Below are 11755 nucleotides of genomic sequence, written 5' to 3' on the forward strand. Positions count from 1 at the left end.
GCCTACCTGGGACCCTGCCGCAACTATGTGGGGTCTCACGGGGATTTCCCTTCCCCCCAGTGCAAGGCTTCCCTTGCAGGCTCCGCAGAGCAGAGCGGCATCGCTGCCTGTAATGCAGTCGTGGGGTGGGGAGATTGGTTCCCTGGTTCCCGCATTTGCATCCTCTTTTCCCATCCTGGTGGTATGTTTTGAATACATAAAAAAAACCAAAACCTATACAGACAAAGATGCTCATTTTTATTTTCACAGACTCAGTATTTCACGGACTTAACATAGACATTGGATTTATGACACATTACAACCTGCCTGACACCCGATTCATCACCAGGCACCTGCCTGACCCCACCTCTGATGTTCTTCTTTTTCCCCAACCTTTCCTTCCCTCCTCCCTATTTGTTCTGCCTTTTGTCTTCCTGATTTCCTCCTTTTCCTTTTTGTTTGACAGCCTCTCTCACCTTGTACTATTATCACTGTCCTGTTTCCCTTAGGCCTTTTTCCCCCTGCTTTCCTCCCCTTCTCTTCCCTGTTTTAACTTTTGTTTTTTCTAATTTCGACCTATTTTCTTTTCCGTGATTTCCTGTCACTCTGTGTCCCTCTTCGCTCTTTTCCGGTCTCCTATGTATTTATTTTTCACTGACGGCTTCTTTCCACCCTCGCAGTCTATCACTGCTGTCTCTCCTCGGGCAAGCAGTGGCAGGACCCGGCTCACTGATAAGCCCGGCCCCACGGGGGGAAGCAGCTCCCCTCCCCGCTAGCTGAGGCCCACGGGCCAGCCCTGCCCACTTCGCCTCGCCGCCCCTGCCAGTGGCGGCACTGCCAGGCACTCCGCAGCAGCTCTGCTGCCGCTGCCTCAGGCCAGATAAAATGGCTTGACGGGCCGCATGGCAGCCTGCGGGACGCATGTTGGACACGCCTAGGATACACCATGTGCAATCTGGTGCACTAGGGAGCAACTATTTGTCTAGAGGCACAGTTTTCCTAGAGTTCCCTGGATGCAAGACTCCAGCATTCCCCACTGTGGGCCTGTGCATTCATGGCACAGCATGAATGGGGGCAGTAGCTGTCCCTGTCATGTTTATACATGATGAACAACACACGCAGGCACAGCCCTTCTGGCAGGGCTCCCTGCCAAGGCACAAGGTTATGGCAGTTTTAACGCAGCCTTCAGTTTAGTATCCAGAAATGGGGCTCCAGCAGTTCAACATCCCATTCCCTTGGATAGCGATCTGGTTATGAATGCTTTTTGTGAACACCTGCTCCTGTCCTGTTAACAACAGGGCTAACCAAGATGCTGCTCCAAGCTGGACTGTCTCCTACCACTTTGTCCCTCTACGTAAAATCACCCATATAGTAACCAAACATCTGGCTTGTATTTTATCATGACTTATTGCTTCCACATGGAGGGTAATTTCCTCTGAAATATACACTCAATATTATGCAAAGGCATCCCATGCTCGTTCTCCACTGCTGCCAGGCACTGTGCACTGTAGGATCATTCCTGCAGTACATGATGGGAGATGTAACAAGAGCCCCAGCTCAGGTCAAACTCAAAAAAAAAAAAAAAAATCCACAATCCAATTTTTTGGGGCAGTCAGTGCCATTTTCAGACTCCCAATAAACCAGTGTGGACAGAACAGACCTTCATGCTGCAACACCAACAGGTAGAAATAAATATCAGCTTGCACTCATGTGCATGCACACAAATACAGACACTGGACAGGACACATTGGATGGCTGCAGCTCTGCAAGCCAACTGCCAAGCAGTCCTGGCTGCAGTTTTTGCACCACAAGCAGCAGCCTAAAGAGGAAAACGAGAGTCAGGAGTACAAAGAGGTGCAAGGATCATGAAACTAAGCACTGGAATTTTTCCCCCCCGAGAGCAGCTTGACTCTGCGCAAGATGGTGCCTGGACTTGCAAACCAAGCACTGCCTAGTGGGAGAAGATAGTGGTATAGATCTAGGATGAGTGGAAGAGGCTGCAGAACTTCAGGGTGACCAATAACACTGACCTGGAGATCACCATGGATCTTACTCCAGAGTAGCAGACTAATGACAACTCTGTAGCCCTTCGGACATACGCAGCCACTCGTGGAAGCTTGCAACCCGCAACTGCTACCAGTGGGTCATTAACCAAACCTGGTATGAGCAGATGTGTTAAGGTAGCTTGTCATATTTAGCTTTAGTTGCACCAGCTTGACCGGTGAATTATATTATTATTTAAACTTTTTTTTTTTTTTTTTTTTTTTTTTTTTATATTTAGCTGTATTTAACCACTGCTTAAGTTTTTGTATAGCCTTATTATTATTTGAATTTTTTTTTTTCTTTTTTTTGCATCTAGCCTTGAGCTTGCTTTCACAGGCAGCTTGTTTCAGCGTTATCAACATAGGCATGTGAAATGTAGGCCTTATTACTAGGTCAAATGAATTGAACTTGGCACTAACCGACTAAATCAGAGGGATGGCACATTTGGATATGTTAATGAAGGGCAATAAGAGGGGACCAATTGGACAGTGCCCAATTGCAGAGCCCTTGGAATTTCCAGAGGCGATGGACAGACCAAATTAGGAGTCCAGCCCAGATTAAGACACCAGTAAAAGGCCAATTTAAGATGTATGCAAGCATATGATGGCTTTGCTGGAACAAAGGAATATGCTAACAGGATAAAAACATGAACAGTATGATGATCACAGGGAAATGAATTAACAGTACCCAGAAATCAAGAATCAAAAGAATAAAGTTGAAGAAATAGCATTGGGGGGGGGGCAACAAGGAAGTTGCGGGGGGTGTCAACATCTAGCAACATCTGGACTGACAAACAGCCATCACCCACAGACTACCCCCTACTTACAAGAACTGACTTCACCTTTTCTGTGAAGTAGAGTAACATCTGAGAACAAAACAGAATAGAATAGGACACAATTCAACAAGGACAAATGCAAAGTGCTGGGAGAAGGAGACACCAGCACACTTACAGGCTGGAGGATGACCCTCTCAGCAGCACTGTAGCAGAAAGGGATCTCCGAGTCATAGTTGACTCCAACATGAACATGAGTTGTCAATGTGATGAAGTGATCAGTAAAGCTAACTGCACTTTATCATGCATTAGCAGGTACACCACAAATGGGTCCAGGGAGGTGATACTTCCCCTCTATGCAGCACTGGTGAGGCTGCAGCTGGAGTACTGAGTGCAGTTTTGGGCGCCGCACTTCAACAGGGATGTGGATAACCTTGAGAGGGTCCAGAGGAGGGTCACTCGTATGGTTAGGGGCCTGCAGGTAAGGCCCTATGAGGACAGATTGAGGGACCTGAATCTCTTCAGCCCCCGCAAGTGAAAGCTGAGAGGTGATCTTGTGGCGGTCTACAAATTCATTGGGAGGGGGGACCGGCAAGGGATAGGAGATGCTCCGTTTACCAGCCACCCCTCAGAGTAACTAGAAATAATGGCCACAAACCAACAGAGAGCAGATCCAGGTTGGACATCAGGAAGAACTTCTTTACAGTAAGGGTTGCCAGGATCTGGAATGGGCTCCCAAGGGAGGTAGTGCTCTCCCCTACGCTGGGGGTCTTCAAGAGGAGACTGGACAAGCATCTGGCTGGGGTTATCTGATCCCAACGCTCTTTCCTGCCGGCAGGGAGTCAGACTCATTGATCTGCTGAGGTCCCTTCCAACCCTAATATCTATGAATCCGAGATTGGGCGAGACCACTGGACAAAGTGTTTTTCTCTCTCCCTATGTAGAAGTTATTAAGATAACATTTAATGTATTATTAAAAGTTAGACAAGGTTCTTTGGGTAAATCCGATATCTTATTAGACCAACTCAGATAGTTAGAAAAATTCTTCTTAGCAAGCTTTCGGGCACAATCTCCCTTCAACAGGCTGAGGAAGTGTCTGCAGATGGTCTGTGCTCTTCCTGTAAAGCAGCCAAAGACCAGTATGTATGCAAGAAAGCCAGTGAGTTAAAATACAAATTGAGGTGGTCAGTAAATGAGAAACAGGTCCAGGGGGGGGGGATGAGAATAGCTGGTAAGAAGTGGAGGGTTTACCTGGGGAGTCAGAGGTCAGGCAGGTTGTGCGTCATAAATCCAATGTCTATATTTAGTCCATGATGCACCCAAGAGCTTGATAAGAAGAATTTTTCCAGCTATTTGGGTTGGTCTAATAAAAGATACTGGATTTACCCAAAGAACCTTGTCTGCCTATGTCCTTAGACCAACACTGCTACAACCTACACCCTTAATAAAAGTTAGATTTTAATTAAGTTGAACTGTGAGGCATATTCCATGTTAAACTCTAGGTTGATTATGCTTTGGCAATCCGTTAGCACAATGAGCGTAACAAATGGACCCTTTGGGCTGATGTGATGGAGGTACGGGTCACTAATGGAGAGGCAGTGTCACTGCATGTTGTAAAACCTGAGAATCCTCAAGGGGTTATTGATGGGTATTCACGTGGTACCCTAATTGTACTGAGGCAATTTAACAGAATCCATATTCTCCTGTGCTGGACCTTGGGAGTCACGGACAGAAAGGAATGCATCTCTTTAGTGCACTAAAGCCAGGTTTGCTAATATTAATGCAAGTTAGTATGGAAGAGATCATGCCATTAGACTTTGCAGGAACTGTTAACTCCAAAAATAAGCTGCTGAAGCATATGGAACACAGAAAAGGGAGAGGAGAGTTTGTTTGGTTTTTTTTTTTTGTTTTTTGGTTTTTTTTTTTTATACACAAGAGGTATTAAACACGTTAGGCATCTCCAAACCTTAAGATGCCTTGGGGAGGGGAGAAGGCAGAGGCGGGAGAAGGGGCAGCTTTCACTGAATAAGAACACTTTGGCTTCCAGGCAAAAATAAGAGCCCTTAAATTAACATCTCTTTATTTTCCTAGGAAGTGCAAATGCTTAAAAAAAAAACAAACAAACATGCAAGCAGGAACAGTTTGATTTAAAGCAGTGGTTGCCAACCTTTTTAGACTGCAGACAGGCAAACTGGAGGACCAGAAGTGACCGCAGACTACAAACTACAAACCAGCATACTGCAGATCAGAAGTGAACAGCATACTGTGGACCGGGAGCCAACTTTTTATATTTAATATAAAAAAAGGGTTGGCTCCCAGTCCGCAGCATGCCAGTCATTTTCGGACTTCTGGTCTAGCAGCCAACCCTCCTGTGGACTGACAACCAACCCTTCGCAGCCCAGGGCTCAGGAACCTCCTATTTAAAGGACAAGAGACAGTTTGGTTCACAAGCTTCAAGTGTTTGGCTCAGAACATCTCAGTCACGGTGATCACCTTTCCTCTTGGTGTCTGCTTAGGAACCCTGGTGGGCTAGCACGGTGCAGCACAAGCCTCACGTCTGCACTGGACAGATCACAAAAACTCTGCTCCTGCAGCCAGTTATCACCACAAGGTTGGAAGGAGCTGGGGTAGGGTTTTTTTGTGGCAACCAACCACTCCTATGGGTCTGCAGAACTACAGCTGCTGAATACAGCGGCGGACCCTCGAAGCCGATACAAACATGGGGGGAGGGGGGAAAGGAGTAGATAGCACAGCAGTTTTGGTGGAGCATGCTTCCCAATTAAGATGCCCGTTTGTTGTTGCTACAGAAACAGCAGCTAGAAACGTATCCATCTCTACCCTCCTATATCACAGCAAGGCACTATTCCACTCCAGGAAGCCCTTCTTGCCCTGCCAGGTCCTTGGTTGCTGCAAGTACTTCTGTGCCAGGTCCTGCCTGGAAAAAATAACTCTTCCCTCTCTCCCCCTCCCCATTTTGGACTGCTTATCCTCAAGAAGCCCTCCCCTTGTTTCTCAGAGGCTTCTACAAGGCCAATGAAGTGTCTCTTCTGTTGCTTTCTCAAGTTTATCAGACATCAGGCAGCTGTTAACAGCAGTGTCCTTGAAAGGCTGGGTGCCTCAAGTACCAAACCTGTAAGACAAGAAAATGCAACAAGCAGTTATTCCACACAGTCTGGTTATTACAGTGGAAACTGAGCAATCTACTTGAACATTGTTCTGGAAAACCACATTGACGCTCCGCTCTCACCATGCACATTTAAGGGATAAGGCTTGGGGTTTTCCAAGACTCTGGAGCAGGTGGCACACGAACACACAGTACAGAGGGCAAGTGGGATAAGGTGACAGGTGGCCCTCCACTGAAACAAGCAACTAATTGGTGAACAGCAGTTAAATAGGCTGGTGCAGAGGCCTTAATTTTTGAGGATGTGGCAGGGCTGTGAGGGCCTGAGCAAAAGGGAGAGATACGGCTGCCAAGGTCATTTCACAGCAGAGAGGTGGAATGTATCTGCCAGTTTGAGGGCATAGGAAAAAAAAAAAATGCAGTCACTCTGAGGGGGCAGGACTCGGAGAAGCCATTTGCTGATACACCCCCTAAAATATAAACCACCGTCTTGGGTGCGTGGGTGGGAGGAAACCAAGGGCAGGGCAGCCATACAAGTGGAAAAAGCAGTGGATTTCTAATAAAGGCAATGCAATGATACTTACCAGCCTCCTCCACACCACAGCTGCAGTCCAAGTGTTTTCAAGGACAAAAGTTTGGCTCGCAACAAGGATGGAGGCCCGGATGTCTACTCCCGTCTCTGAGGTGTCAGCTGAGTCGTCATGTTAAATAACTCCCAGTTGTCAGGCACGTGGTCACCGGTCCTACAGTCCTTGGTGTCCTTTTGCCGCCTCCGAGGCAAAGCATGAGTTGATGCTGGCTTTCCGTGTCCAAATCCCGTCTAGTTCCTCATTAAATGGACAGGTGGCTGGCCCACTGCCAGAGGTCCAGATGTCATCCTTTGCTTTCTTGTAAGCTGTCTTCACATCCTTCATCTTCAAACACAGAACTACAGGGGCTCTTGGCTGTGACCCCACCCTGATATCACCTTAGATATCCTTCTTTCGTAGGACTTTTTGTCCTATACACAGTTCCCAGAATTTACTGTCTTGTTGCCTCTCCCTAGCAGGCTGCACACCCGGGACCTCAGCATGGCCCCAAGAGGAAACATGGCAAAGCAGCATGGAACAGCTGGAAGAAAACACTAAGTGCATGGAGCATGCAAACGCAAATAAACCAAACCTGGCCACACTCCAGCATTTGAACAGGAGGGGATACCTGATCCCCACGACCCTACTGTAGTAGACAGCACTCAAGTAAAGAGCAAGGCAGCGTGGGAAGGCAGCTGGAAGGCAGCCCGAACAGCTCCAAGCAGATATGGAAACAAGGGAAATTGCTACACATTGGAGTTGCTGCCAGTTCCAAGAGGGGTAAGAAACACTTGCTTACCAGTTACCTCCGACTAAGAAACAGCGTCATGTGGATGGCGATATTTTTACATTTATGCAACCTGTTTATACCGGTTTACGCCACCCACGTAGACCAGCCCCAAAATGGTCATTCAGCAACAGTGTACGAAATAGTGAGAGGCACTTTTAAGACTGACTCTCTACTTCCCCTCTGCTTAATCTGATTCTTGTAGTCCAAGCCCAGGAAGATTACTTAATACAAATTAAAAACCACTAAAGAAAGCATGAACTGACTCACCTCGTCATACAGGCGAGAACACACAATGCCGCTGTACTTCCAGACTTCGGCCCAGAAATCCGGGTAGAACTCCAGGGACCACTGGTACAACTCGTTGTAGTTGGCTAGAAGCAATAGATAATATTTATGATTACATGTGTACACATTTACAAAAAGTAATACAAAAATAGGCAATGGTTTCCTTCAAAAACAAAAAAAAAATTTTAATGGAAATCTACTAAGTGGAGCAGGAGAGTAGAAAAGTCAGTGGAACAGAAGGAAAAGAGGAGAGAGTCACATGAACGCATCTCACAAGGAACGATCTGATCCATCCAAAGATAAACAGTTGTTTCCCTTTTCGGGGCCTCCTGTACCAGCTGTCAAGCAGAAATTACTGGCCCACCTGAACAACTAATGGACTGTTTCAGCTTCCTTGACTGCTTTTGCAGCCATTAATTAGACTGAGAGATGGGAATGTATTTATTTAGAAACAGTTTGTACCCACGTGCCTCACTGAAACTCACAAGAGCTATACCAACAGAACGGCACCCAAAAAGCTTGCCAATTAAATATTTCTATTTCTTATGAAGGGCATCAACAGTAGACTCAAATGTGGCACCAGAGGGAACAGGCCAGTCACCGACAGTGCCCTGCCATCTATGACAGCAATACACTAGATCGGGGTAGGCAACCCCCGGCACGTGTGCCAGAACGTGGCATGCGAAGGCATTTTCCTTGGCACTCGCATCTCCAGAAAGGGGCCAGGGCTGTGCTGCCATAACAAGGATCGGGACTCTTGCAGCCTCCCCGCCGTCCACCCCTGGCACACCAACATCTTATAAGTTGAGGAGGTGGGCGTTTTTGGCACTGCCCAAAAACGTTGCCCACCCCTGCACTAGATCTTGGTTCCCACAGCAAGGTCTGGAAAGCAAAGGGAACAGCTTCTCCACAGCAAAGCTCATTATTTAGAAATATGTAATCTTCCCCAAACTCTTCTAAACTAAGTGTATAGGGGCACCCCACCCTTTTACTCAAGGGGAAAGCAAAAGGTTAGGGCTATGTTCCCATGGTATTAGCTACACTGAGCCATCAATGTAACTGAATCTCATGGTGCATTAACCAGAGTACAGCCCCATGAATCTAACAGATCAATTGCTCTGTCCACCTCCACTGTAAATTGTACACGACTACAGTGCAGGGACAAAAGCTTCCCTAGGTCATTCCAAGGATTATGTGCACACACACATTTAGTAAAATTCAGGTACTTATTATATAGTTGTTCCTGTGCCTCTGGAACAAGAAATCTTTAAAAAAAAAAAAAACTTGAAACATATGGTATCTGATTTTCACAGTATACATTAGCTTCAGCTACAATGAAATGCTCAGCACTTTTAAAAGTCAGGTCCTGGCCATCTCAAACTGAGCATCCAGGCTAAATACAGACACTCAAAAGCCCTACTGTAAATCAATTTGATCTTTGCAGGTTACTCCAAGCTGCTTATCGGTTCAATCTACGCAAGTGAACACTCACTTTTGATTCCAGAAATGCATCCGCATGCCTGCAGTGACCCAAGCCAGAAGCTGGGAGGCGCTAAAGCACACCTCCCTGCTCGGCTGGAGCAGACAGCTTGGACCAAGGCTGGCCCACCTACTCTGCAAGGGCGGGGGTTGCAGTGTGCAAAGCATTCTGGGATGTTGGGGGACTGCAAGTTAACTTGAATCTGAAGAGGATCTGGGACAGAAGTTCAATAACCTGATTTAACCTAAAAATTAGTTAAGTCTGATACTACATCCATCCAGGTTTATCTTAAGCCAGTTTCAGCCATCTTGAAAGCAGTTTATGTGCACTGAACACCTGTTGTGTTACAGATCTGAACCAGTTTCCAATCACTTATACTGGTTTGTGTGTAATTAGTGTCCCTAGCCCCAGTGCTTAAGGTACCTAAAACTACAAGCTTCAAAAAGATAAATCTTAACCTCTTTACGCCTCCACAGCTCCCCATCTGTAAGTAGAATAACCCCCATATTTGCATAGCATTTTGAGATATCCAGAAAGAAGTTTTAAAATATCATCACTCTTCTCCTTTCAGCATAGGCCCCCTATGTACCAACAGTTGCCATTTCACTGCCAACAAGTGACAGAGCCAGAAGTGGTTATAACTACATCGCACACGTTGATATTTTAAGAGTGGGAAGCACCTGTCTTTTTCTCAGACTAGATGACAGCAGCCACCTTAGATGCCAAGGTGGAACTGAGAGGTGCACTTCTCAGTTCATGTCTGTCACTTCCAATTTCTCTCTTCTGGTCACCCCTCATATGCTCCACTTCTGCCAAGCCCCACCTTTTTTTTATTTTTTTATTTACACCTACAAATATGTGAATCCTTCCCTCTCCATTTCAGCATCTAAGACATTCACATTAATCACTGCATTCTCTCTTTCCCAGGACTACCTCATTCATCTTTGGCAGCAGTCGAATTTTTGGATTGACTGGAAGAATTGGTGTAAGCCATTACCAGATGCTCCCTTACTTCTCACAGACCTACAGCGGCTCCACTCTTCCACCAGACCCTTCGAAACTTTGTCCTCAACTCCATTCTCACCTACATATCTGCACTAACCCCCACCTCCTACATTTTACTCTGCACACGACACCTAAGCTTCTCCCTTTACTACCCAATTTGTCCCCACACCAACCTATAGATTGGGATAACCCTCTGTTAAAATACCTCAAGATCCCCTCTGTTTCTCCCTTCAAGAAACCATTAGAGAGCAGCAAGAACAGTTGCACGTTTTACTAATCATTCAAGCTCTTGGAGATGGCCAATCCCTATTCTACTGTCTCCATCCCGTCAGTCCTGTTTATCCTTGTTTCAGCCTCAATTTTCCTAAGCTTCAGGGCAGACCCGTCATGTGCATGGTACTGACATGCCAATGGATATCAGGAGGTGCATGCAACATAACATCATGTACATCGATAACCAGAGCTCTCTAGATGTGTGCACAGACCTAGGACCCCAACACACAGCCATCTGCATAGAAGTGAGCACCCGGGCAGGGGCCGACTCAAATCTGTGCGCCCGCGTCCTCATCTAACACCACAACAGAACCACGGCCAGCGCTTTAGAGCAAAAAGACCAAGCTGCTACCTGTGCAACTCATATAACCGAGTCTGCAGATAAAGACGTTGTTTCGGGCTCAAAAGGCTAGTTACGTTCATTCAGATACTTCATTTTACACGCGCGTGTGCAAACGCTACGGCTCCCGAGACTAGTTTGGAGCGCGGTTATGTTTTCTTTGCATCACGGTCCACCGTACGGGACCTCAATTCTCATCTCCTTCATATTGTAAACCCAGCATGTGAAGTCTACACACACAGCCCCCCGGAGGGGACATCTCTCTGACGTACAATCGATGCCCTGGATTTGACACGTTTCGGGATTGGAAGCCGAAGTTGAGCGGGAAAGGGTTTCGTGTCCCAAAACTGAGATGAAACCGGGACGTTCTGAAACACTGACATTTTACACCACTCGGTAACCTCGTAAAACGAGGTCCGAAAAATTCACCCGGATGAATACAAGTCCCTTGTTTGCGGGTACCAGGGTAACGCCGACGACACAACGCCGACCCCTCCGTCGGGATCTCCATGCACCGCGCGGGAAGTGCCCCGCCTTAACGCTTTGCCCGTTGCCGTTTGCTGCCCGCCGCCGGTCGCCGGAGAAGCAAACGCCGCAGATTTAAAACCACGATTTTTGCTTCCTCGGCGAGGCAACGAACGGCCCGCTCCGCCCACCGGGGACGGCGAGCGGAGAAATAAAAGGCGCTTGAGGAGCGGCTGACGGACATCCCCACCCGCAAGGTGATTTTCCTGAAGGAGAGGTGCGGCTCGGGGCATAAAACCCGGCGCACTCCCACTTTGGGGCGCCCGACTCCAGCACCCCCCGGCTCTGCGGGGTGTAGATCGGGGGTCGGCAATGATTTTGGCCAAAAATACGTGCAACGTCGACGCGGCGGCGATTGTGCTCCCAAACCCGGCGAGGTGTCATTTGAATGCGGTGCGGGGGCACCGCCACAGCCCTCCCCGGGCGACCCCCGCCCCGCTCACCCAGGCGGAGGCCGTAGGCGCAGGCCAGGGCGGCGCGGAAGCGGTCCATGTGCGTGTTGCGCTTGGAGTCGGGGTCCCACATCACCCGCGCCTCCATGATCTCCGGCTCGCGGGACATGGCGGCGGACGG

The 11755-nt window shown here is 47.7% G+C and overlaps 1 protein-coding gene across 1 annotated transcript in view; it reads right to left on the bottom strand.

Annotated features, from left to right (window-relative positions):
* AACS (acetoacetyl-CoA synthetase) overlaps window positions 1-11748 on the bottom strand; it is a 70104-nt gene extending 58356 nt beyond the window's left edge. Inside the window, exons 1-2 of the mRNA XM_006015097.3 lie at window positions 11626-11748; window positions 7542-7645 (exon numbers count right to left, since the gene is read on the bottom strand). Coding sequence (XP_006015159.1) covers window positions 7542-7645; window positions 11626-11743 — 222 coding nt within the window. The 5' untranslated portion in view covers window positions 11744-11748. The remainder of the gene's footprint in view (window positions 1-7541; window positions 7646-11625) is intronic.
* Between the last annotated feature and the right edge of the window lie 7 nt (window positions 11749-11755).

Source organism: Alligator sinensis, unplaced genomic scaffold (assembly GCF_000455745.1).
Source record: "Alligator sinensis unplaced genomic scaffold, ASM45574v1 scaffold628_2, whole genome shotgun sequence".
NCBI lineage: Eukaryota > Metazoa > Chordata > Crocodylia > Alligatoridae > Alligator > Alligator sinensis.